The 26845-nt window shown below is 52.8% G+C and overlaps 2 protein-coding genes across 3 annotated transcripts; one reads left to right on the top strand and one right to left on the bottom strand.

The window, feature by feature from the left end:
• Positions 1–9280: 9280 nt before the first annotated feature.
• Positions 9281–12302, bottom strand: LOC102460342 (putative G-protein coupled receptor 33). Its single transcript, XM_006121723.2, has 2 exons — positions 12078–12302; positions 9281–11224 (listed from the first exon to the last, which is right to left on the bottom strand). The coding sequence occupies exons 1-2, from the start codon at positions 12173–12175 to the stop codon at positions 10159–10161; spliced, it is 1164 nt and encodes a 387-aa protein (XP_006121785.2). The 5' UTR covers positions 12176–12302; the 3' UTR covers positions 9281–10158.
• Positions 12303–14730: 2428 nt separating this feature from the next.
• Positions 14731–23150, top strand: LOC102447147 (putative G-protein coupled receptor 33). Of its 2 annotated transcripts, none has more exons than XM_075907758.1 (2): positions 14731–14898; positions 21798–23150. In XM_075907758.1, exon 2 carries the CDS (start codon positions 21804–21806, stop codon positions 22851–22853), a length of 1050 nt encoding a protein of 349 aa, XP_075763873.1. In that variant the 5' UTR covers positions 14731–14898; positions 21798–21803; the 3' UTR covers positions 22854–23150. The 2 variants fall into 2 exon arrangements, with proteins under 2 accessions (XP_075763873.1, XP_075763872.1); XM_075907757.1 differs by lacking the exon at positions 14731–14898 and adding an exon at positions 20286–20433.
• The last annotated feature ends 3695 nt before the right edge of the window (positions 23151–26845 follow it).

Here is a 26845-nt window from a genome sequence, read left to right on the forward strand (position 1 = left end):
CTCAAGCAGTAATTGAGTCCAGGTGTGCGCCAATAAACTCTATATCTTGAACTGGGTGCAATGTTGATTTATGTTTGTTGGTTAGGAGGCCTAGACGATTGAGGAAGGCTGTGGTCGTATGTATGATAGAGGTGGTTTCGTCCCGTGATGATCCCTTTATAAGGCAGTCATCTAGGTAGGAGAATACGATGACATTCCGTCACCTGAGGTACACGGCTACGACTGCTAGTACCTTCGGGAATACCCTCGGAGCTGATGAGACCAAAAGGGAGAACTTTGTACTGGAAGTTTTCTGGGCCGAGCATAAAGCGTAGATAGCATCTGTGGGCTGGGTGGATGGTTATATGAAAGTAAGCATCTTGCAGGTTGGGGGCTGCAAACTAGCGCAGGAATGATTGTTGTAAGTGTGACCATCTTGAAACGTTGTTTCCTGAGAAATTTGTTCAGTTTGCGGAGGTCTAATATAGGCCTCCAACCACCTATTCTTTTCTCAGTTAAGAAATAGGTTGAGTAAAATCCTTTCCCATGGAATTCTTCGGGCACCCTTTCTATGACTCCGATTGCGAGGAGTTGATCGATCTCTTGTTTTAGTAGGGTCTCATGAAAGTGATCCCTGAAGAGGGACAGGGTAGGAGGAAGGGTAGGTGCAATAGCAGTAGGTGGGATGGTATAGCCTACTCGAATTATCTCTAGAACCCAGCGGTCCGATGTTATAGATTCCCATTGTGGAAGGAACGGATGTAAACAGTGGGTAAAGAGATGGCCATGTTGTGTTGGTGCTAGATCGTAAGGGAGCTCTTGCAGACCCTCAATCACATAATCAAATATGCTGCTTGGAAGGTTGAGTAGTTGGCCGACGGCCCTGGCTGGGGCATCGTCTCTGAGCTTGGTGCCTTGGCCTGGCGTTTTTTTAAGGCCTCTGTGGTCGGTTGTATTGCTTGTATCGGTATCGGTTATATGTGTTGTTTGGAGTGTACCGTCTGTGTTTGTAGAGCAGCGTGTACATGCCCAGTGTGCGAAGTGTGGCTTTTGAATTTTTACTGTTGTGAAGCATTTCATCTATGGTAGCTTCAAACAACTTTTACTTGTCAAATGGAAAGTCTTCTACTTTGGGCTGGAGTTCCCGGGGAACGCCGGACGACTGTAGCCAGGAAGTTCTGCGCATCATAATCACCATAGCTGTCACTCTGGCTGCGGTGTCAGCAACATCCATTGCAGTTTGGAGAGCGATGCGAGTTATTCTATGGCCCTCGTAGACTATTGCTTTCAAGATAGACTTTTTGGAGTAAGGGAGGTGTGGTATCAGTTCTCCTAATCATATATACAGTAGCCCAGTGTCTGTGCATCTGTAATGCTGGCAGGTTTGTAGAGGAAGGTGTTAGAAGAGGGGATGAGGAGGGGTAGCACACATGATCAGAGTGGGGCTACTGGAGGAGTGGGCATAGGGGGGAGAGAAGGGCTGGTGGAGGGGGGCAGATCGCAGGAGGGCTGAAGGCAGTGAGAAGGGCAGGAGTCAGGACAGTGGAGGAGGGTGAGGAGTTGGGGGGCAGCAGACACCAGGGGAGATGATGGCAGCAGAGAGACAAGGTAAAGGCTTATAAAATATTTATTAATAACTTGGTCTGCTGCCCACGACCAGTTTGTTTGCGCCCCGTGGTGCAGTTTGGGTTTATGTGGGGATCAACATGTGGCCGGCAAGTGGGAGCCAAAACAAAAAAGTCGTCAGGGTAATGATTTTCTGTTGAGATGCGTTTTAGTAGTTAAATTCTTGGACTGTCATTCCTCATGAAAAGTGCTGTCACATGGGGAGAAATCGGGTAAATATTGCTTTTTATTAATATTAACAGATCTGACTTAAATGGGGCCTCTGTGTTGTGTAGTCTTGCCTTAATCTTTGTAGTCACATGTGCTGTGTCACTGAGATCTTCCCACCACATGTAGATAACACAAGAGCTCCCACAACTGTTGCTCACCAGCTCTAACCACTAGACCCTATCCTCATGGAGCTAGGACCAGAACCAGCAGCCCTGGCTCCCAGCTCGCCCTTGCCCCTACTCTAACCACTAGACCCCCCCCCCCCCACTCCTTTGCCTGAAGTCCCATCATTTGTGACTCAGCTTTTCTTTGTGAGCTCACAGGTTATCTCTGTGGTTACCTTTGGGTGTGTCACGGAAGGATGCAAAATATATCCATTGGGAGGTGCCTCCTCCCAATAGATGGGCTTCTTGCCCCACATTTACTGCATTAGTGGGCCTGGGTTCTCTCCCTACCTCTGGGAGGGGAGCAGAGGCTGGCTCTAAGCCGGTGCCTGCTGCTGTCCAAGAAACAAGCAGGAAGAATTGGGAGTCGTGGCCCAGTTGAAGAACTATGACGTGACTGGAATAACGGAGACTTGGTGGGATGACTCACATGACTGGAGCACTGTCATGGAAGGGTATACACTGTTCAGGAAGGACTGGTTCGGGAGAAAAGGTGGAGGAGTTGCACGGTATCGCTGGATCCCCTGGGACACTGACATGGGGAGAGGAGTCCAGGAGAGCAGGCTGTGTTTTAAAGAAGCCTTATTGAGAGTGAAGGAACAAACCATCTTGATGCACAGTAAGAAAAGCAAATATGGCAGACGATCGGCTTGGCTTAGCAGAGAAATCCTTGGTGAGCTCAAACACAAAAGGGAAGCTCACAAGCAGTGGAAACTTGGGCAGATGACCAGGGAGGAGGATAAATCTATTGCTCAGGCAGGCGGGGGTCTAACCAGGAACTCCAAAGAGAAATTGGGATTGCAGCTAGCAAGGAATGTGAAGGGTAATAACAAAGGTTTCTACAGGCCAGTTAGCACTAAGAGGGGGGTCAGGGAGGGTGTGGAACCCTTACTGAATGAGGGAGGGAATCTAGTGACAGATGATGTGGGAAAAGCTGCAGTACTCAAAGCTTTTGTTGTCTCACAGATAAGGTCAGCTCCCAGACCGCTGGACTAGGCAGCGCAGAAAGGGAAGAAGGTGGGCAGCCCTCGGTGGAGAAAGAACAGGTTAAGAACTACAGTAGACTTCCGATAATCCGGCACCTTTGGGACCCAGGGAGTGCTGGATTATCGGATATGCCAGAGTATCAGGAGGTACTCTGGCGGGGGAGCTGTGACGGGTCTGCTGCGACCCGCACGGTGACCGGCGGGGTTGGAGGTCGGCAGAGAACAGCGCGGCGAGGGGCGAACCCTCCGCCGTTTTGCAGAGAGGTGGGGGAAGCCCCGCACAGCCGCCGGCAATAGGCCAGCTGGAGCTGCAAGCGACAGCAGCGGACTTGGGGAAGCAGCTGAGCAGAGCAGCTGGGGTGCTGCCGGGTTGGTCCCGCAGTACCGCTCAGGTGAGGGGCAGTGCTGAGGGACCAACCCGGGAGCATCCCAGCTGCTCTGTCCCGCCGCTTCCCCAAGTCCGCCGCTGCCACTTGCAGCCCCAGCTGGCCTGTAGCAGGCGGCTGCACGGGGCTTCCCCCACCTCCCTGCAAAATGGCGGAGGGTTCGCCCCTCGCCGCACCATTCCCCGCCGACCTCACCCACCAGCCGGATGCAGTGCGGTCCCGGAAGACCCGTCACAGGGGAATAATCCTCTTCCCCTCTCCTCCCCTTCCCTTTCCTGGCCCGTGAGTGTGCGTGGGGCTCACAGGAGCTCCAAGTGTCCAGCTGGCTGGAGCACTTCCGGGTTCCAGTTGGGCCGGACTATCAGGAGTGCCGGAACACTGAATGCCGGACAATTGGAGTTTTCCTGTATTTAGAAAAGTTAGACATGCACAAATCCATGGCCCTGGATTTCATCCAATGCATCTGAAAGGGCTGTTGGGGGAGTTGGCTGACAGAGCCATTGGCCGTTATCTTTGAAAACTTGTGGTGATCAGTGAGGCCTGGACAATTGGAAAAAGGCAAATGTAGCGCCCATCTTTAAAAAAGGGAAGAAGGACAATCCAGGGAACTACAGATCAGTCAGCCTCATCTCAGTCCCTGAAAAATCATGAAGGGGATCCTCAAGGAATCCATTTTGAAGCACTTGGAAGAGAAGAAAATGATCAGGAACAGTCAACATGGATTCACCAAGGGCAAGTCCTGCCTGACCAACTTAATTGCCTTCTATGAGGAGGTAACTGGCTCTGTGGACATGGGGAAGGCAGTGGAGGTGATATACCTTGACTTCAGTGAAGCTTTTGATACAGTCTCCCATAGTATTCTTACCAGCAAGTTAAAGAAGTATGGAGCGGATACAGGGACTGTAAGGTGGCTGGAAAGCTGGCTAGATTGTCAGGCTCAACAAACAGTGATCAAGGGCTCAATGTCTGGTTGGCAGTGGGTATCTAGCGGAATGCCCCAAAGGTAGCTTCTAGGGCCGGTTTTGTTCAACATCCTTATTAATGAGCTGGCTGAGGGGATGGATTGCACCCTCAGCAAGTCTGCAGATAACACCATGCTACGGGGAGAGGTAGATACGCTGGAGGGCAGGGATAGGGTCCAGAGTGACCTAGACAGATTAGAGGATTAGATCAAAAGAAATCTGACAAGGTTCCACAAGGACAAGTGCAGAGTCCTGTCCTTGGGATGGAAGCATCCGAAGCCCTGCTACAAGCTGGGGACCGATTGGCTAAGTAGCAGTTCAGCAGAAAAGGACCTGGGGATTACAGTGGATGAGAAGCTGGAGATGAGTCAACAAGCAGTCTAATGACATATTGGGGTGCATTAGGAGGAGCATTGCCAGCAGATCCAGAGAAGTGAATATTCCCCTTTATTTGGCACTGGGGAGGCCACATCTGGAGTATTGCGTCCAGTTCCGCCCTCCCACCCCCACTCCCCTCCTCTTATAGCCCTGGCTGGGATGGTTGAGTTGGGGCTGGTCCTGCTTTGGGCAGAGGGTTGAACTTGGTGACCTGCTGAGGCCTCTGCCAATCCTGAGATTCTCTGGTTCTCTGATCTCACATGGTTGACCCTGCTGTACTAGGTGCTTGTAGGAAGATGAGGGTCTGAAACATCAGGCCACGTCACTGGCCGAGTGTGAGGCCTGACGACTAGACAGTAATGGTCAAGCTTAGCTAATCTAAAGCAGAGGTAAAATGTGAGCAAGGGGCAGGCCCTACTCACAGAAGCTGGCAAGAACGGGGCTGATAGCAGAGAAACACTCAGCTCTAAGAGGTCCCAGGCACAGGCTGCAAGCACTTTGCAGAGGGGTCGTAACAGAACATCTTGTTAAGAAACATCTTAGTGTGATGGACCGGGCCGGGTCTGGGCACCACTGAGGGCGTCAGCTCGGGGGAATTGCTCAAAAACAGGGCTCCTTACAGCCCCTGACTGGAGGCCTTTTCCAAATAAGCCACAATCCAGTCACACTGAGCGCATCAGTTGCCAATCCAGCCAGCAGAAGCCTCACGATCAAAACCCCTCAGACACTCAGCTTTCCCTATGCCAAAATCAGCCCCAGGCCTAACACACAGGTGAGGGGTTATAGAACCCAATCTCACCTACCCTGAATGGGTTCTTCCGGTCCCAAGAAACCAGCCACTGTTCCCACTCAATTTACACTCTGGATTTTACCCACAAGATCACACTGAGCCAATACTTTAGAATCTACAATCTAAAGGTTTGTTACTAAACGAAAGAAAAGCATGAGAGTGAGGTTGTTAAGGAGAATACATTACATGCATCGAATCACCAGGTTCTCGATGCAGGCTCTCAGCAGAGGTGTTATAGACTGCTGGCTTAAAAGTCTCTGGTGCACATCCTACATCAGGATGGGCCAACGATTCTTCACGACTCGCTGTTCCTCACAAGGCTGCATCTGGAATCAGGAGCAGAATTGAAGGCCAGATGGAGTCAACCTCATGGCATTTTATATCCGTCCCTGGTATCTTCCAAGCTGGAGCAGGTCACATGGCCCCGTGACCTATCCCTGTGTCCCAAATCAGCAGCCATGATATTGACTGGTTTGCAGGTCCCAGACACCTACCTCAGGTGTGTATTGGGCACCTTGAGAGCCATTGTCCCTGGAGCCTCGCTAATTAGCATCGTCACTGACTTGACTCTCCTTCCCCACAGCTGGCAGTTCAGGCCCACTGCTCTGTCTCAGGCAGAGAACACTCACAGTATCTGCGCACAGTCCACATTCATAACTCCTCATACAGATATCACACAGGTACATGGGTAGCACACATAGAATCAGTCAAACATAAGCTTTCATTTGGCAAACACCCTCCCCGCCATGGGCACAGCAGTGATCTGGCTGCTCCCCTTAAAATCCAGTAACATGACACCCCTCACTGAAAATCGATGCAGGAAGTGATGCCAGTAACGTCACTGAGGGCGTCACAGGCCTCCCCATGTTTTGGCTCAATGTCAGTACAGGTTCTAATCCAATACTAGAAACAAGAGTACAGAACTGGACAAGTGTATGACACCCACGCTTGCCTACAGTAGTGTTGTATATTGGGTTGTAGATATAGATCTTGTTGTTATGGTAACTGAGTAGGTCACTGGGGTCAGCCCAGCTAGTCTGGGCTTGTTCTGGTGAGTTCTGTGCTATGCAATAAAATGGACACTTGCACCTACTCCAGCTCTCTGCCTTTCCACTGATTTCATCCTATGCTCTGAAACTCCCCACAACATAACAAGTAGGCTTCCTCATTGCAAGGTCTGTCATAGCAACCACCATGTCCTTGCCCTGTTTTATAAACCCAAGGTAAAACTTGGTAAGAACCACAGCCGATCGGATCTGCTTTTGTAGCAGCATCCCAAAATCCAGTAACGTGACACATGGTACCAGCCACCTCCCCACAAACAACATACAAACATACCCACCCAGGCGCAGGACTGGGTCTGAACTGACAGCATGGTGGATAGTAATGGGAGCCCCCCTTCTGTGGGGAGGAGGTTGCCCACAGAGGGTGACAACCTGATACGTCTGGAGTGATGTGTAACTTGTTTGCCCTGTGTATAATTGTGCACCCCAAAGCGTTGTTACCATGGATTTTGAAATGTGTAATGGGATGCTGATAATGTGAGGTAAATACACAGTGGGAGCCATGTTAGGTGATAGGCAGAGGTCATTCTTCTCGCCTCAGAGTTTCCCGCCTAGTTTACACTTTGCACTTGCTACTCATCTGTGCACCCCATCCCAACAGAGTGCACACGACCCTCTAAGATTATGCACACCACCCGTTATGCACTGGGCACCTCAGATCTGCACACCACCCTAGGTAACCTTGGTGCACACGTCACCAATAAGTGCACTCAGCCCTCCACAGTTTTTCCCGCCTTTGAGACAATAAAACCCCCTTGTGTCTGAGAGGATCGGGTTCATTCCTTCCGTGGGTTCGTACCTACCGGATCATGTGAAGCTACTCTGTTGTCCTGTCTGTCTACCCAAGTCTATCTTGTTGGTATGAGTGTGTGAGAGGTTGTTTGATCCATTGTTACCATCAGGAGTATAGCAGCAAGTGTTTAGCTAGCTGGCTATTTCAGTGGCCACCTGCATGTGGTGTATTCCCATGGGGTATGTCTACACTACAAAGTGAATTCGAACTAACAAACGTTCATTCGAATTAACTTTGATAGGCGCTATACACGCAAACCTCTAGTTCGAACTTAATTCGAACTAGCGGAGCGCTTAATTCGAATTAGGTAAACCTCATTCTGCGAGGACTAACACCTAGTTCGAATTAACTAGTTCGAATTAAGGGCTGTGTAGCCACTTCATTTGAACTAGTGGGAGGCTAGCCCTCCCCAGCTTTCCCTGGTGGCCACTGTGGGCACCACCAGGGAAACTCATCTGCCCCACTCCCCACCCCAGAGCCCTTAAAGGGGCACGGGTTGACTATGGTATCTAACTTCTCTTTAAACTCTGTTCTAGTTCTAGCCTTCACAGCCTCCTACAGCAAGGAGTTCCACAGATTGACTATTTGCTTTGTGAAGAAGAACTTTCTGTTGTTAGTTTGAAGCCTGCTACCCATTCATTTCATTTGGTGTCCTCTAGTCCTCCTATTATGGGAACTAATGAAGAACTTTTCTTTATGCATCTTCTCCACACCACTCATGCTTTTATAGACCTCTATCATATCCCCCCTCCGTCTCCTCTTTTCTAAGCTGAAAAGTCCCAGTCTCTGTAGCCTCTCTTCATATGGGACCTGTTCCAAACCCCTGATCATTTTAGTTGCCCTCCCCTCTCCCACCCTCTCTCTTCCCCTCTCCCACCTCCTTTTCCCAGTCTCCCCGAGTTTTGTTCAATAAAGAGAGTTTCTAGTTTTGAACACACGTGTCCTTTATTTTGTACATCAGGAAGGGGGGCTAGGAAGGGGTAAGTGGAAGGAGGTGAGGGAGGAATGGGGTACGAGCCCCCGATGGGGAGGACTGGGCTGGCTCTGCAAGCTCCTCGGGGTGGAAGCTCTCCAGAAGCCCCTCAATTGACCCCCCTCCGGATGGTAGCCTGCAGCAAGTGCAGCCAGGCTGATGGCCGAGTGCTGTGATGTTCCAAGTGTGGGCATTCAGGGCACTCCAAGCCAGGACTGCTTTGCTGTCCCTCATCGAGTTAAACAAGCTAGCGGGGAACCCCTGAGAACTGTCTGTCTGGGGGTCCGGTCACTTTAAGCACAGCCTTTGGCGAGCCTGGGGCAGCAGCTCCACGCTTTAAGTCCTAATCTGATGCCCTGCCAGCACTGCTTCCAGCCAGCCTTAACCCCGGTTCAGGGTCCACTCAATGTGGACATGCTAGTTCGAATTAGCAAAATGCTAACTCAAACTAGTTTTTAGGTCTAGATGCACTAGTTCGAATTAGCTTAGTTCGAATTAACTAATTCGAATTAGTTCGAATTAGTGCTGTAGTGTAGACATACCCTATCTGATTTGCAGTCTCTGAGGGCTCTCTCAGAGTTTGTCATGTTGACTAATTGCACACAGTTAGGCTACATCTACACCGGCCCCTTTTTCGGAAGGGGCATGCTAATTTTGAAAGTGGGAATAGGGAAATCCGCGGGGGATTTAAATATCCCCCGCGGATTTAAATAAACATGGCCGCCGCTTTTTTTCTGGCTTGGGGAAAAGCCGGAAAAAAAGCATCTAGACTGGCCCGAGCCTCCGGAATAAAGCCCTATTCCGGAGGATCTCTTATTCCTACTTTGAAGTAGGGCTTTATTCCGGAGGATCAGGCCAGTCTAGATGCTTTTTTTCCGGCTTTTCCCCAAGCCGGAAAAAAAGTGGCGGCCATGTTTATTTAAATCTGCGGGGGATATTTAAATCCCCCACGGATTTCCCTATTCCCACTTTCAAAATTAGCATGCCCCTTCCGAAAAAGGGGCCAGTGTAGACGTAGCCTTAGTGTGTTAGACAGGGGAGTGCACATACACATGCACACAGCCAAAAGTTTCTGCTTCATTGATGGAGTAGAAGACTCATCAGGAACCCATCAGGACAACCCCGCCTAACTGACGACAGTTGTATAAACTCAAAGAAAAAACATAGTCCTTGTCCCAGCTCACAATATAAGGAGATGCATTGGACAGAGACCTGGGCTAGGATTCAGGAGAGCTGGATTTATTGCCAGTTCTGTCCCTCGCCTACCAGGTGACCTTGGCTAAGTCACAGCCCTGCTTTGTGCCTCAGTTTCCCCACTTGTAAAAATCAGGAGACTGCTACTGGCCTTGGCAAAGTTCCTCGAATCTACTGAAGACGCGCACTAGAGGAGAGCTGTGCTATCTATAAAACATGATACTTAATGGATTTGAAACTATTTAGAAATCCATAACTACCATGAAACTTTTTCCAACCATCTGATACCAGTTGGCTTCTACGTGGTTTTAAATCTCTTTAAAATCCAGTGAAGTTCTACATCCAGCTAGGAATCTATAGCCCATGGACTTTCGATTTCAATCAAATGAGATTCCAACTGGTGATTCAGAATACAAACGATAGGTTAGAACACAGTGGGAGATCCTGGACAAGGTTACTGTTCTGGTGCCACTGCTGACCAATTGAATCTGGAAAAATTTGAGAGACCTAGAACATATGGAATTCTGGAGAGAGCAAGGACTCTAGAACCCAGGGACACTGCAGGCTTTATAAAGAGTGAAATAGCTGGAATCCACTAGGTTTCAGAAACATCAGGGATCTAGGAACAAGTCTGGGAAACTTTAGGACGTCTCCTATTTTGTGTTCTCAAGTTTTCCCCCGTGTCCTCCACTAGTGTCAGCAGCACTGCTGCCAAGGTTGTCTACAAAAGCTGTCTTGACCAAGGTGAGAAGAGGCGTCCTGAAGACATGACAGAACTGTTCCCCCACAAACAGGTAGAGGATGGGAGAGAAACAGGCATTGAAGCAGTTTGTGAGGGTGTAAATGACCAAGAGGACACCTGACACTGACTCTGGCAGCTCCTTCCTGTAGAGAGTCACACCCTGGGAGAAGTGGTAGGGCAGCCAGCCGAAGAAGAAGGAAGCCACTGCAGCAACCATGACTTTGACGGGCTTCCCAGCCCACGCCAGCTTCTTCTCCTTCATCTTCAAACCCACCCGGCTGTAGCATCCCACAATGGTGCAGAAGGGCAGCAGGAAGCCCAGCAGGAAGCGGATCACAAAGACGGCCAGATGGATCCGTCTCCCCAGATCCCACGTCTCGGTTCCATTCCAATTTCTGGAGATATTGTAATTGTTGATGCAGGCGATTCTGCCCCCGTCTCTCATGAGGGTCTCCCGGAAAGCCAGGTAGGGAGCGCTGAGAGCAAAGAAGACCAGCCACACGCCCACGACAAGTTTCCTAGCCCGGCTCATGGTGCGATGATGCCGGGACCAAATAGGCTGGCAGGTGAGGATGTAGCGGTCCAGGCTGATGAGGGTGAGCAGGAAGACGCAGGAGAACATGCCCACAGAGATGCAGGTGTTGAGGAGTTTGCACATGGCCGTGCCGAAGACCCAGTGGAAACCCAGGAGGACATAGACGGCAAAGAAGGGGATCGGCAGGGTGAAGAGGAGGTGGCAGGAAAGAAGATGGAGGAACCAGAGTGTGGTCACCGTCCTGCTTATCTTCAGCCCCAGCACCCACAGGTACAGCCCGTTCCCCACTGCACCCACCAGGAAGGTGATGAAGAGCAACACGGCCGTGGCCAGGTGAGCGGGAGACACAGCTGCTGGGCTCTGGCTGGAGTTTGCCTCTGTGGTTGATGGGAGGGTGGTGTTGCCATGGTCCATGGTGCCCTGGGGAGAGACAGAAGAGGGGCTGGAAGGAGGACAGAGGAAGAGAAAGGGAGTGAAAGAGGAGAAAAGGAGAAATACCAAAGGGGTTAGGAACACACTATTGGAGAGGGCTTCTATGGACCCTTCTGTTCATTCGGACAGTCCAGGCAAGGTATTCATCACACCTGGGCTATGACTGATGGAACTCACTGCTGCTGGAGAGCGCTGGGAGGGGGGGACTGGGGGATTACTAGAGGGGAAGGGGACACTCAAGGAGAGCAAATGCACAGAATGCCACTTGCCTGCCATTTGGCTGCTTAGCTGGCTCAAGGGGCCAGGGAATGGACCACAAAGCCTTTCCCTTACAGGGTGTCCAGCTTTAATCTGGCCGCAACACCGAGGCTCAGGCCTGCTCAGTGCACTGCAGATTGGTGCTGTCAAATGCACACACATGAGAGCTTGTGTCTGTGGAACTCCCTGCCACAAGGCAGAAGAAGCCACCCCGCCGCCATCCCCGTCTCTTGTGCTCCTCTGCCTGTCCCAGCATTTGCTGCTGCATCCTAGCTTGTGAGAATGTGCAGGGTCATTTCCTCCCTCTCTGCAACACAGGAAGCCTCCATTTGCCAACCTGCTTCTCTGTTCTCTGTTCTCTCTCCCCCCACCCCTCCGCCAGCCGGGCTGCCCACTCAGACTTTGACTGGCCCGGTTAGCATGGACTCCTCTCGGTGCTGCTGAGCAGCCTGGTGATTAGAAAAGGAGGGAGGAGCCAAGACCGAGGAATCTTAGGTTGGGGGAAGGACATGGGGCCTTAGGAGTTAGACCCCAAAAGTGGGGAACCCTCCAGCGGATTAACATGAAACAGTAGAGAAAAAGAACATGCACATCCCAGATCTCACCTTCTACCTCTCTCTGTTGCATGCCCTGTTAATGCCATAACTCTCCAGTTGCTGGGAGTCCCACAAGTTAATTCCTCTCTTCTCCAGTGAAAGGGCATTTCGCAGGCTAGCTCCAGTGATATCCAGTGGCAGGGAGTCCCACCGGCTTCTCTTTATAATAGGAAATTTCTGGGCCTTCTAAGTAGGCTGAGCAAGAAAATTCCCCATCAGACTGAATGATGGGGCCTCTGCGTTATCTTGACCTACCTCGGCAGTGGGTGGTGGGAACTGGGACCCAGCACAGAGACTCAGAGGACGCCTGTTTCCCAGCAAAGTGCCTGTGCAGCTGCGTGTATTGAGTTCACACCCCTTATCTCTGTATCTTCTACACGCTCCGCCCCCACCTGCTCTCTGAGATCAAAACGCTGCAAATCATAAATAGAAATGATCCATTGGACCCTGTCTTAGAGCCCTCGCTTAAGAACAAGCCATCGCTTTAAAACAAGCCCCGGCTCCCCTCCCAGGATAGAACCAGTGGGAAATTCAAACTCTGCTGCGCCAGGCGCTGTACAAAGAAAGACAGTCCCTGCGGGCAACGCGCACTGTGTAAGGAGTCAGGGCCACTCGAGACTGGGACTGGGTCTCAGAGGGCGTCGCTGCCATTCCTGGCTCTGCCACTGGCGGGCTGAGTCACCTCGGCCAAGCCACTTCCACATCCCATTGGTACAAAGTGGGAGACGGCGACTGACCTTCCCGTGGGATTGTACGAGGGGTGGAAACATCCAAACCCAGTGAGGTCCTAGGCCCAGTTGGGAATCTAGGACTCGGGGACCCTGTTGTGCTTGGACACCCTGAGAGACTTCACACAAAGAAGGTCCTAGCCAGCCAGCCAGCAATGCAGACCCCGTGAGAATCAGTGAGGTGAGACCACACTGGGCGACCTAAAACAAACCACGTTCCCAGAGCCAGCCTGCCATCCAGAACCCTAAACGCCCCACTGGCTTTGGAAACACGCAGAGACCTAGGGCCTGCAGACGACAAGGACTCTGGGAGCCCAGGGACACGGCTGGGTTTACAGACACTCAGATACCTGCGGAACCGTTGGGCTGCCCTGTTCCCAGTGCTCTCTCCCTCCCAGCACTTTCCGGCCAGCTCCAGTGCCGGCCCCTCACCTTCTCTGCCTTGTTTCCCCCCGGGCTCAGGTGCTTCACTACAAGGATGATCAAGGAAAGCCACCTGGAGCAGAGCGGTGGGGGGGCATCCTAGCTCCAGCTGGAGCCTCTCCCTGTGAAGATGCAGAGGATGGGTGGTGCGAGTGACACACGGCCGGGGGGTGCCAAGAAGCAGGCAGGTGCTCATGGCCGGGGCTGCGTTCTTGTAGACCAGCAGGCAGTGGTAGAGATGGTCGGGCAGCCAGCAGACGAGGAATGAGGCCCTGACGGCCACCCCACCAGCCCGTTATTTCTCCTCTCCATCCCATCCAGCCATGGCGTCCCGCGCCGGCAGAGGCCGCAGGAACTGTGCCCGAAATTCACACAATGGAACCATCTCCTACAGGCCTGCGTCTTGGGCCCGGCCTCCTCTCCAGGGAGGGTGTAACTCTTCCTGCAGGTGAACCTGCCCCGCCACCTCCAGGAGCAGCCTGAGACCCGGGGAAGGAGATGAACCACACGCCTGGGGCCAGCGTCCTGCCCTGGGCCACAGTGTGGGGAGGGCAGGAGCAGACGGGCAGCAGGGGCAGGCGGAGCTGGCCAGGCAGGAAAGGCAGAGAAGGAGGATGGAGGAGAACGTGCCCGGAGCAGGAGGGTGTGACCAGCGGTAACACAGGCCATGCAGCCGGTGAGTGGAGCTACAGTGAGGGGCCGGGCTGGGCAGAGCTGGCTGGGAAGGGGGAGAAGCTTGGAGGGGCTGGGCTGGCGGGGCTGGGGGAGGGGCTGGGAGACCCTAAGGAGCAGTGGGGAACATAGAGGGGATGGGCGACGAGGGAGAGTCAGACGTGCGGAGCCCAGGCCCGGCAAACCCTGCGTTCGTCTCCTCCCTGCATGAACCGCCTGGTAGAGAGAAAACCAGGCGTCCTGGCTGCCGCCCCCACCCCTGTGCTCTCCCATCCCCGGCTCTTGAAGGTTTTCTTTTTCCCACAGAGCTGGTTTCCTACAGGGACCTGGAAGTCCCAGCTCCAAGAATACACACGCCCAGTCTGGGGGGGCTTGCTGGGGCTGAGGTTTTATGCAGGGCAGGATTTCACAGAAGTTTTTTTCACAGAAGCACGTCCCCACCACACGTCAATAGCACGAGAGCCCTGAGAGCTGTTACCCTGCTCTCACCACTGGACCCTTCCCCCAGCAGTGCTGGCCCCCAGCCCCCTTGCTCTAACCACTAGACAACTCACTCCTTGGCCAGGTAATGTATCATTAGTGATGTGAGCTTGCATGAAAAGCTCAGGGTTATCTCTGAGGTGAAACCTGTGTCATGAAAAGGTGCAAAACACAGGCCCTTCCTCCCGACAGGGGCACCTCCCAATAGATGGGCTCCTAGCCCCACATCTGCTGTATTAGTGGGGCTGGGGGCCAGGGAACTTGAGTTCTCGCTCTGCCTCTAAGCCGGTGCCTGCTGCTGCTGTGGGTTGTTTGCTAAGAGTGTCCAGTGACAATTTCCGTTGATGGTTTTACAGCTTGTGGATCTCGGAGAGCAGCTGGGGGTGGAGCGTGTAGAAGACAGAGCTACAAGGACTGAACTCACCACACAGAGAAGGGCTCCGGAGTGCTGGGACAGACTCACAGATGCTTTGCTGGACAGACACGTCATCCAAGTCTCTGTCTTCACTGGCACCTGTGCCACCCTGGTGAGTTGAGATGACGGGCAGAGGCCAGGTCTTAAGGGGAATTTTCTTTCTAAGGGTACCTGTAAGCCACAAATGGACCATTGTCAAGGCAAACCAGTGGAACTCCCTGCCACATGGTATTAGCTGTGTTAGCCTGTGAGTCTGCCTGCCACTAGGGACTACTTGGGTTAGCCTGAAGCACACAATAGAGGTGACAGGGGAGGTCTGTGATGGGTGAATTTTACTCTTTTTCACATTAATCAGATGAGATGTTCCCCACCTGGGAAGCCCTAAGACACAGAACTCCCCACCCTCACACAGCTCTGGAGTTCTCATCTCCATCCTCAGAGCCAAGGACCAAACCCAGAAGTCCTGGCTTCTGGCCTCCCCTTCTCTAACCAGTAGGCCACTCTGCAGAGTAGCAAGAGCATAAGAACGGCCAGACTGGGTCCGATCAAAGGTCCATCTAGCCCAGTGTCCTGTTTGCCCACAGTTGCCAATGCCAGCTGCCCCCTCCCCTGACAAACAGAGGCTGGGGACAGTATTCCTATCATCCTGGCTAATAAGTATTAATGGTCCTCTCCTCCATGAATTTATCTAGTTCTTTTTTAACCCTGTTAAAGACCTGATCTTCATAACATCCTATGGCAAGGAGTTCCACAGGTTGCCCTTGTGCTGTGTGAAGAAATATTTTCTTTGGTTTGTTTTAAAACCTGATAACTATTAATTTTCTTTGGTATCCCCTGGTTCTTGTGTTATGGGAACTTCTCCTGATTTCCTTTCTCCGTACTAGTCATGGTTTTATAGACCTCTATGCTATCCCCCCCCCTCCCACCACCGCCACCCTTAGTCTCCTCTCTTCTAAACTGAAAAGCCCCAGTCTTTTGAATCTCTCCTCATATGGCTGCTGTTCCAAACCCCTGATTATTTTTATTGCCCATTTCTGTACTCTTTCCTATGCCAAGAGATCGTTTTTGAGATGAAATGACCACATCTGTACTAGGGGTGTTAAATTGAGGTTATTTTAGTAATCAAATCGTGGATAGAATTGTTATCAATTACTCCATAGGGGAAGGCAGCCCCGCTCAGTCCTGGCTCGTGTTGGGACCAGATCCTGCTGCGGCTCTGCAATTTAATACCCAGCAGGATCTGGGGAGGGGGTGAAGCAGGCTGCCCAGATCTTATTGCCTTTTCAATTGCAGTGCTGCACAAGCCAGGACTGAGAAGGGTTGCCTGCCCAGCCAGGAGCAGCCCCTGTGTGCCGGGGGTTCAAACTTCCCGCTGGGACTCCCCACGGCCAAGGGCTGCTGCCGGAGCGGCCTCCCCTGCCCCTTCTGAAAGAGGCGGCTAGAAGGGAGCAGACACAGTGCTGGGGGGAACCAGCTTTTAAGCCAGAGCCTCTCTCCACGAAGATGCAGAGGACGGGGCGGTGTGAGTGTTGAAAGCCAGCCAGCGGGCACCAAGAAGCAGGCGGGTGTTCCTGTCCATCCGAGCGCAGGCTCTCCATCCTGCCCTTAGCCCTCTCACCAGGTTAGCTGTCAAGTGCAACACAAAAAGGTGGAAGTAACGAGAATTGTATTAACCCAACAGAGAATTTAAAAACCAAAATCCTCTTGTCATCTGATTCTGGGATAAGAGGGAAGGTCCTTTCATGAATTGATAACTGTTTAAAAGGCAGAAAACCTTTAACCGGTAGGAATAAAGAAAGGCAGGAGTAAATGGTCAATTCTCAGAGTGGAGAGAGGCAACTAGTGAGGTCCCCCAAGGGTCTGCCCTGGGACCCATCCTACTCAACGTATTTATAAATGATCTGGAGAAAGGGGTAAACAGTGATGTGGCAAAATTTATAGATGATACTAAACTGCTCAGGATAGTTAAGACCAAAGCAGACAGTGAAGAGCTTCAGAAAGATCTCACAAAACTAAGTGATTGTGCAACAAAATGGCAAATTACATTTAAAGTGGAAAATGTGAAGTAATGCACATTGGAAAAAATAATCCCAATGATACACACAATATGATCGGGACTAATTTAGCTACAACTACTCGAGAAAAAGATCTTGTGGATAGTTCTCTGAAAATTTCCACTCAGTGTGCAGCAGCAGCCAAAAAAGCAAACAATGCTAGGAGTCATTAAAAAAAGGATAGCGAACAAGACAGAGACTATCTTATTGCCTCTCTATAAAACCATGGTACGCCCATATCTTGAATGCTGCCTGCAGATGTAGTCACCTCGTCTCAAAAAAGATATATTGTCACTGGAAAAGGTTCAGAAAAGGGCAACAAAAATGATCAGGGGTTTGGAACAGGTACCATATGCAGAGAGATTTAAAAGACTCTTTCAGCTTAGAAAAGAGGAGACTAAGGGGGGATATGATACAGGTTTATAAAATCATGACTAGTGAGGAAAAAATAAAGAAAGAAAAAATATGTAATTGTTCCCACAATATAAGAACTAGGGGTCACCAAATGAAATGAATAGGCAGCATTAGTCGGTTGGACATTAGAACAAACTGAAGGAAGTTTTTCTTCACTCAGCGCACATCCAACCTGTGGAACTCCTTGCCAGAGGATGTTGAGAAGACCAGGACGTTTCCAGGGTTCAAAAAAGAGCTAGACCGATTCATGGAGGGTTGGTCCATGCATGGCTGTTAGCCAGGATGGGCAGGGATGGTGTTAGTCTGGAAATAGATGACAGCTCTGGGAGACTCATTTCAGAACAGACGGGATCAAATTGGAGAAAGTTCAGAGAGGAGCAGCACAAACGAGGAAAGGGCGAGAAAACCCGGCCTGGGAGGGCGACTGAACGAACTGGGCTCGGTTAGTCTGGGAAGGAGCAGACGGAGAGGGGACACGAGAGCAGCTTTCAAGTATCTAAAAGGGAGTCACAGGGAGGAGGGAGAAAAATTGTTCCCCTTGGCCTCTGAGGACCGGACAAGCAGCAATGGGCTTAAACTGCAGCAAGGGAGGTTTCGGTTGGACATTAGGAAAAATTTCCTGTCAGGGTGGTTAAACACTGGAATAAATTGCCTGGGGAGGGTGCGGAATCTCCATCCCTGGAGATAGTTAAGCGCAGGCTGGACAGACACCTGCCAGGGATGGTCTAGACGGCGCTTGGTCCTGCCGTGGGTGCAGGGACTGGCCCTGTGGCCTCTCCAGGTCCCTCCCAGTCCTACGATTCCATGGTCTTGACTCCGGCCCTCCCCCAGAGGGTGTATCTCTTGCTGCAGGTGATCCTGGCCCCTCCACCCCCATCTCAGAGCCTGCCAGAGACCCGGAGAGGGAGGAATGAGGAGAAGAAGACGAGCCACATGCCCGGGTCCAACATCCCGGCCTGGGCCTCAGTGCGGTGAGGCCAGGAGCAGACGGGCAGCAGTGGGTGGAGCTGGCCAGGCAGGAAAAGTTGAGGAGGAGGACGGGGCAGGTGGTGACGGGCTCGCCACTTGTCTCCCTTCCCACCCACTGCAGGTGCTCCCTTGGCTGCCGGGGGGGGGGACTATGGGGGGACTGGGGAGGGTGAGGAGCAGCTGGGTTGGCTGGGAAGGGAGAGGGGCAGGGAGGGGTCGCGGTATCGTAAGGGGGAGCAGGAAGAACACAAAGGGGATTGGAGGGCACAGAAGAGGGGAGAGGGGGAGGGAGATGTGTGGAGCCAGAGCCGCAGCAGTTAGAGATGCAGCATTTCATTATCTCCCCTACACAACCCATCCCACCACAGCCCCACACTGGATAGAACCAGGACCCCTGGCTCCCAGCCCCCACTGTAATCCTGTGAGCCCCTTCCCCCTCCCAGAACTGGAAGCAGAACCCTCTCCCCCCCCCTCCTCCCCCCACACACACCTGTTCCAACCACTAGACCTCACTCCTCTCAGAATTCAAGCTCGGTCTCTCGTACACAGTGGGGCGGGGTCTGTGGTCTCATTGAGGGTGTCCGGGTCCCAGCTGGGCACATGGAGCCTGTAGCACAAACACTCTGGGGCGGGCTGGCCGTGCCTGAGGCTTTATCTAGAACAGGAAGGGGCAGGGTTGCACGTGTGTCGTCTCTACAGCCTATCCTGGAAAAGGCTCCCTCACTCTCACAGCCCTTGGGACAGAGGCCCGTCCTCACCTCCAGACAGCCGCCAGCAGCCACACATCACACCTCAGGCACACTCCCCCAGGAACCTACCCCTGCACCACACCCCGCTGCCAACTCTCTCCACACGTCTACATCAGCGACACCATCACAGGCCCTAATCACAGCAGAGGCTCCTACAACTGCCCGTCCACTAATGTGATCTGTGCCAGCCAGGCCCCTCTGCCAGGCTACGGGCCAGATCAGACAGTCCTGAGACAAAGGATAAACACACATCAGACATCAGGAATGGGAACACACGGAAACGGGGGGCAACATTTTAACCGGCCTGGGCACTCAGAGGCATTTCAGGAAGGAAGGACAGAGAGAGTCTGCGGAACTGGCCTTCATATGCAAAGCTGACACACAGAGGAAAGACATGAACTGGATGCGCCGTTATAGTGAATACCTGAAAAAATGAGGAAGAACGGCTCTTGCGCAAGAGGGGGGGTTTGCGCAAAAAGGAGCTGTCTACACAACTCGTTTTTGCACAAAAGCCTTTTGTGCAAAAATGCCCCCTAATTAATTATGCAAATGAAATGAGGTAATATGCTAATCCACATTTCATTTGCATAGGCTTTTGCACAAGAAAGAAGCAGTAGAGACATAGCCTAAGGGGCGACTGGACTGCTCGTGTTTTTTTATGAAAGTTACAGACTAACACAGCTTCCCTTCTGAGTTTCTCACCTCGAGAGGTTCCCACCACATGTAGATAACACAAGAGCTCTCACAGCTATTGATCGCCTGATCTAACCACTAGACCCTACCCCAGCGGCGAACGTAACTTCACATTTCCTACAGATACTGTGCTACTGCCAGCTCTTGAAATAGCTCCCTGCTGGCTTTGCCGCAGCTCAGCCAGATCTTGCCAGAACCCAGCAGACCCCTTACTATAACCACTAGACCCTCCCCCCACTCAGGCCGGGTAATGCATTGCTTGTGACTGAGCATTTCTTGTGAGCTCGCTGGCCTGTGGTATTCTGGGTGAGGTGCAGCCTGTGTCATGAGAGGGTGCAAAATAAAGGCCCTTCCTCCTCACAGGGGCACATCCCAACAGATGAGCTCCTAGCCACACAACAGCTGTGTTAGAGTGGTTAGAAGCCAGGACCTGTAGCCTGTGGGACTGCCTGCCACTGGATATAAGAGAGGTCAGCCTGTGGGACTGCCTGCCACTGGATAGCAGAGGGGCACTCCATGGCAATAGGAGGTAAGGTCTGTAAAGGGCTGTAGTAGCGGGGCTGGGGTTCTCTCCCCGCCTCTGATGGGGTGGAGCGTGAGTGTGGGGGTGGAGAGTGTAGAAGTCACAGAGCTACGGCGAGTGAGCTCACCACACTGGCAGGGTTTGATGTTGAGAGGACAGACACACGGACGGCGCTTTGCTGGCAAACACAAGCCATCCAAGCCCCTGTCTGAGCTGGCTCCATATTTCCACCATCCACTACCCAGGTGAGTCGAGACGATGGGCAGAGAGCCCGACGCTGCATCTGAAGGGGAATTTCCTAGCTGAGGCCTCTTAGACACCACAGACATTGGCTATTGCAAAGGCAAACCAGGGAGATTCCCTACCACCAGATATCAGTGGGGTTAGCCTGTAGGACTCCTGCCACTGGGTACTAGTGGGGTTAACCTGTGGGACTCCCTACCCCTAGACTTCCCAGACTTCTGATTTCCCTTGCCCACCCCTTCTTTCATCTCACTAAGAAAGGACCTGCTTACACAACCGACACAACGCACACAGTGTCACAGCACGGTGCCACTGACGGCTGCCCTTCCTGTTTTCTCAGACACTTATACATCGATGGGCTGGGAACCCTGATACTCACCGTCCGGGGTCAGAGCACAGAGCAGTGGGAACAAGTCCCTGTAGGAAAGCTTAGCAGGGACTGACTTCACCAGGGCTTTTTATGGCGCCTGTTGTCAAACTAGGCAAATCTCCCGATGAGCTGGGGTACCCCCGGGAGGGCTCTGTGCGCCCCTGGGGGTACATGTGTCCCTAGCAGAGAGCCACTGCTCTAAGGCAGCACACCTCACTTCCCCCCACAGCCAAGCACTTCTGACCCTTCCCCTTGCCGAGAGCTCAGGACACACCCAAGGGTGCTGGCTCCCATGGAGGCACCGTGCTCCCAAGGCCCTGGCTGAGGCACTAGCCCGGAGGTGCTGGAGCAGGGCTGGCAGCACGGCTGTGGAGCACAGAAGCGACTCGGTGGACAGAGGTTTCCTGTGTTAAAATGAGGGTGAGGTCCCTGTACATCTAATGAGTCAGGATGTAACAGCAACAGGCAGATAAGCACAGAAGAGAGGAGGGGCAACTTGTTCCATCTGGTAGCAGAGAGTTCCGCTGGCACCAGCTTCTACACGCTGGGAGTCAGCAACACCGATCCCACCCTCCTGAGCCAGCCCGGCCCTGCCCTGGAGAGAGAGTGGAGCCAGCGCCTCCTAGTGGGGAAAGGCCCGATATTCCATCCCCACCCCTCTGAGCCAGCCTGTCCTCCAGCTCACAGCCATGTTGTATTCTCAGCACAGGGCTGTGTGTGATCAACTAGACTTTCTCCTTCTCTGCTCCCCCTGCACCTATCTTCTTTCCCTCCTCCACTGCCCAGGGCTCCATCTTGCAGCAGTGAGTTCCACCGGCTGTAGCCCAGTTGCCCATCATATCCAGCCTGGATGTTCTGGAGGAGCCGAGGGTGCCCATAAAGGTCCTCTCTGATGGTGCCTTCCAAACACCCTCTGCTATTTCTCTTCTCTCCTCTTCCACTCTTCCGTTCCCCTCCCTTGCCCTCACTTCCAGCTCTGCCTCCGTTTCCCCCCAGGGCACCATGGAACAAGGCAACATCACCTTCCCACCAACCACCGTAGCAAATTCCAGCCAGCGACAAGCAGTTTTGACCCCCACTCACCTGGCCGCAGCCGGGTTGCTCTTCATCACCTTCCTGGTGGGTGCGGTGGGGAACGGGCTGTACCTGTGGGTGCTGGGGCTGAAGATGAAGAGGACGGTGACCACGCTCTGGTTCCTCCACCTGATCTTCTGCTACCTCCTCTTCACCCTGCTGATCCCCTTCTTCGCTATCTACATCCTGATGGGTTTCCACTGGGTCTTCGGCACGGCCATGTGCAAACTCCTCAACACCTGCATCTCCGTGGGCATGTTCTCCTCCGTCTTCCTGCTCACCCTCATCAGCCTGGACCGCTACACCCTCACCTGCCAGCCTATTTGGTCCCGGTATCACCGCACCATGAGCCGGGCTAGGAAACTTGTCGTGGGCGTGTGGCTGGTCTCCTTTGCCCTCAGCGCTCCCTACCTGGCTTTCCGAGAGACCCGCATGGTGGGCGGGGGCAGAATCGCCTGCATCAACAATTACAATATCTCCAGAAACTGGAATGGAACCGAGACACGAGATCTGGGGAGACAGATCCATCTGGCCGTCTTTGTGATCCGGTTCCTCCTGGGCTTCCTGCTGCCCTTCTGCACCATCATGGGATGCTACAGCCAAGTGAGGTTGGAGATGAAGGAGAAGAAGCCGGTGTGGGCTGGGAAGCCCTTCAAAGTCATGGTGGCAGCAGTGGTGTCCTTCTTCCTCGGCTGGCTGCCCTACCACTTCTACCAGGGCTTGAATTTCTACACAAAGGCGTTGCCAGAGTCGGTGTCGGATGCCCTCTTGGTCATTTACACCTTTACGACCTGCTTCACTACCTGTTTCACCCCCATCCTCTACCTGTTTGTGGGGGAGAATTTCTGGCAGGTCTTCAGGACGTCTCTTCCCAAGCTGGTCAAGGCGGGGTTTGACGACGAACTCGGCAGCTATTCCCCTGAGTCTAGTGTAAGACTTGGGACACAATTTGTGAACGCACAACAGAATCAGACTTAGGGTGAGGTGAGAACGCGGCTTCCCGTTTGTACCTCGTTCCTGGGTGATTCTAGAACGGGGTGGGCAAAAGGGCCTCTGTGGGCCGGATCTGGTCCACCAAGCGGATTGATCCGGCCCTCGGAGGCCCTGCCGCTCCCGCGTCCCCAACGCAATTCAGGCCTGGGGGCAGAGGAGCGCACAAAGCTCTTTGAAGCACATGCACACCTCACAGGGCGGGAGGAGACATCACCTGCTCCCCCGTCCCCAGGCCTTAATTGGCCTGGGGGCAGGAAGAGCATGCAATGTTCCCCCCCACACACACACCCTGCAAGGAATGAACGGCTCCAAACGCCGTACATGAGGACAGGGCGAAGGAAACTTCATGCAGCTCCCCTGCCCCAGACCCTGAATGGCCTGGGGGCGGGGGAAGGCGTGAAGCTTCCGCCCACCCCGCGAGGAGCGCATGGCCCTTTGACGTGTCGATGGCGGGGGTAGGGCGGGAGGAAGCTTAAAAGTGCCACTTGGTCCTCGCAGGGCAGGAGGCGGCGTCACGTGCTGATTGGCCTGGGGTTGGGAGAGCATGCGAAGCCTCTTCCCGCCCTGCCGGAGCATGGGTGCCTAGTGGGAGGGGGACGACAAAGAGGCTCCTCCACCACCGGACCAATCATGGTCTGTGGGTGGGGAAGCCCAGAAGCATCCTGGCCACACCCCTCCCCACCCAAAAATTATTGCCCACCCCGTTCTAAAATCTGACGGGTTCCAGGTATCTGACCATTCGTAAACACCGTCCTATGCCTGGGTTCTAGATTCATGGCTCTCTCCAGATCCCTGGGTTCTAGGTCTCACAATCTGTCTCAGTCTCAATTGGTCCTCAGGGCACCAGATTCAGTAGCCGTCTCCAGACTCCTCAGCTGGTTTCTTCACCACCAGCAATTCTTAAGGCACGACCGAGCGTTTTCCTCCGGGATCTGCTCAAGTTCAACCAGGGACTAATTCAGGGACATTCTGCAGCAGGGCAGACGAGGGGACTATAAGAATGTAGGAACAACCAGACCGGGTCAGACCAAAGGTCCATCCATCCCAGTGTCCTGTCTGCCCACAGCGGCCCATGCCCGGTGCCCTGAGGGAATGAACATAACAGGGAATCATCCAGCGATCCCTCCTCTGTCTCCCATTTCCAATCCCTGACAAACAAACACCAGGGACACCATCCCTGCCCAGCCTAGCTAATAACTATTGATGGACCCAACCTCCATGAATGTATCTAGTTCTTTTTTGAACCCCATTAAAGTGCTGGTGTTCCACACCCTCCTCTGGCAAGGAGTTCCGCAGGTTAACTGCATTGCCTATTTGGCACTGGTGAGGCCACGTCTGGAGTACTGCATCCAATTCTGGGCCTCCCACTACACAAAGGACATGGACATATTGGAGAAAATCCAGCAGAGCGCCACCAAAATGGTGAGGGGGCTGGAGCACATGATCTACTGGGGGAGACAGACTTGTTTATTCTGCAGACGAGTGAGGGAGGTTCAGAAAGGAAGGAGAGAGGCTGTTCTCAGCGGTGACAGATGGCAGAACGAGGGGCAATGGGCTCAAGATGCAGTGTGGGAGGTCTAAGTTGGGGGGGTGAAGCACGGGAAGGGGTTCCCTAGGTAGGGGGTGGAATCTCCTTCCTTAGGGTTTTTTAAGTCCGGGTTGGGGGCAGGACTCGATGACTCCTTAGGTCTCTTCCAGCCCTAGGATTCTGATTCTAAGAAAAACTTCCTTTTGTTTTATATCTTCTGCCTATTCATTTCATTTGGTGACTCAGGGTACGTCTACACTACAGTGCTAATTCGAACTAACTTAGTTCGAATTAGTTAATTCAAACTAAGATAATTCGAACTAACAGATCCAGACTAAAAAACTAGTTTGAATTAGCGTTTTGCTAATTCGAACTAGCATGTCCACATTAAGTGGACCCTGAACCAAGGTTAAGGCTGGCCGGAAGCAGTGCCGGCAGGGCATCAGATGAGGACTTAGAGCGTGGAGCTGCTGCCTCAGGCTAGCTGAGGGCTGTGCTTAAAGGGACCCGACCCCCACCCCGGACAGACAGTTCTCAGGGGTGCCCCGCTTGCAAACCAGTCCTGGCTTGGAGTGCCCTGAGTGCCCACACTAGGCACATCACAGCACTCGGCCATCAGACCGGCTGCACTTGCCGCAGGCTGCCATCTGGGGAGAGGGGGCAATTGAGGGGCTGGAGAGCTTCCACCCCCAGAAGCCCACAGAACCCAGCCCAGTCCTCCCCATTGGGGGCTTGTACTTGATTTTCTTCAATTCCTCCCTCACCGCCTTCCACTTACCCTTCCCTAACCCCCCTTCCTGATGTACAAAATAAAGAAAATGTGTGGTCAAAAATAGAATCTCTCTTTATTGAACAAAACTGGGAGAGACTGGGAAAAGGAGGTGGGAGAGGGGAAGAGAGAGGGTGGGAGAGGGGAGGGCAACTAAAATGATCAGAGGTTTGGAACAGGTCCCATATGAAGAGAGGCTAAAGAGACTGGGACTTTTCAGTTTAGAAAAGAGGAGACTGAGGGGGGATAGGATAGAGGTCTATAAAAGCATGAGTGGGGTGGAGGGGGTGCATCAAGAAAAGTTCTTCATTAGTTCCCATAATAGAAGGACTAGAGGACACCAAAGGAAAGGAATGGGTAGCAGGCTTCAAACTAGTAGCAGAAAGTTGTTCTTCACAAAGCAAAGAGTCAACCTGTGGAACTCCTTGCTGCAGGAGGCTGTGAAGGCTAGAACTAGAACAGAGTTTAAAGAGAAGTGAGATAAAGTGATGGAGGTTGGGTCCATGGAGTGGTATTAGCCAGGGGGTAGGAGTGGTGTCCCTGCCCAAAGTTTGTGGAAGGCTGGAGAGGGATGGCATGAGACAAATGGCTTGGTCACTGTCTTCGGTCCATCCCCTCCAGGGTCCCTAGGGTTGGCCGCTGTCGGCAGACAGGCTACTGGGCTAGATGGACCTTTGGTCTGACCCAGTACGGCCATTGTAAGCTCAGGGCCGGGGGTCGCAGTGGACCACCTTGATTTTCATGCACACCTGCTCCTGGGTGGCCAGGCTGGCAGCTCTCCTGCCCTGGACGGCCACTTTCCTGAGCCTAGTGCGGAGGTCGTGGACAAGGTCCACGATGTCCGCACTAGCCCAGGCGGGTGCCCGCCTCTTGCGGTCTCGGGCAAGCTCCCGGGAGCCGCCAGCCTGGTCCCGGGAAGAGGGGGAGGGCTGGGGGGCATCGGGTGGCTGGCTCGAGCCATGCCAGGTGCAGGGTCTGCTGGCTGGGTGCTGGCAGGCTTGCACCTGGCACAGGCACCGTAGCCAGCCCGTGCCCCTTTAAGGGGTCCAGGGGCGGGAGGGGGGGGCAATAGAGTTTCCCTGGTGGTGCCCAGAGTGGCCACCAGGGAAACCTGGGAAGGGCTAGCCTCCCACTAGTTCGAATTAAGTGGCTACACAGCCCTTAATTCGAACTAGTAAGTTCGAACTAGGCTTAGTCCTCGTACAATGAGGTTTACCTAGTTCGAACTAAGTGCTCCGCTAGTTCGAATTAAGTTCGAACTAGCGGAGCCCTAGTGTAGCGCCTAGCAAAGTTAATTTGAACTAACGTCCGTTAGTTCGAATTAACTTTGTAGTGTAGACATACCCTCAGTTCTTGCATTATGGGAACCAGTAAATAACTTTTCCTTGTTCACTTTCTCCACCCCAGTCATGATTGTATGGACCTCGATCATATCCCCCCTTAGTCTCCTCTTCTCTAAGCTGAAAAGTCTCTTTAATCTCTCTATGAATGGCAGCCGTTCCAAACCCCTCATGATGTAAATAAAATAAAATAACCAGTGTGCTCCTTCTGCTTTGGAATCTCTGAATCTACCCAGAAATCTGGCAGAGCTTGTTTGGGAAGCCAGGCCTGTGTGGGCCCTCAGCCCCGTGTGGAGGCTGTAGATACATTAGCCATGAGCATCCTACAATTCAGATCAAA

This window comes from Pelodiscus sinensis, chromosome 24 (assembly GCF_049634645.1).
Source record: "Pelodiscus sinensis isolate JC-2024 chromosome 24, ASM4963464v1, whole genome shotgun sequence".
NCBI lineage: Eukaryota > Metazoa > Chordata > Testudines > Trionychidae > Pelodiscus > Pelodiscus sinensis.

Excerpts from the sequence above, each read along its gene's own strand:
- LOC102460342 (XM_006121723.2), bottom strand. The coding sequence starts at position 12,175 with ATGCCCTTTCACTGGAGAAGAGAGGAATTAACTTGTGGGACTCCCAGC. Across the intron at positions 11,225-12,077 it reads GCAACAGAGAGAGGTAGAAG|CCCCTCTTCTGTCTCTCCCC; the intron begins GTGAGATCTGGG and ends TCCTCCTTCCAG.
- LOC102447147 (XM_075907758.1), top strand. The coding sequence starts at position 21,804 with ATGGAACAAGGCAACATCACCTTCCCACCAACCACCGTAGCAAATTCC.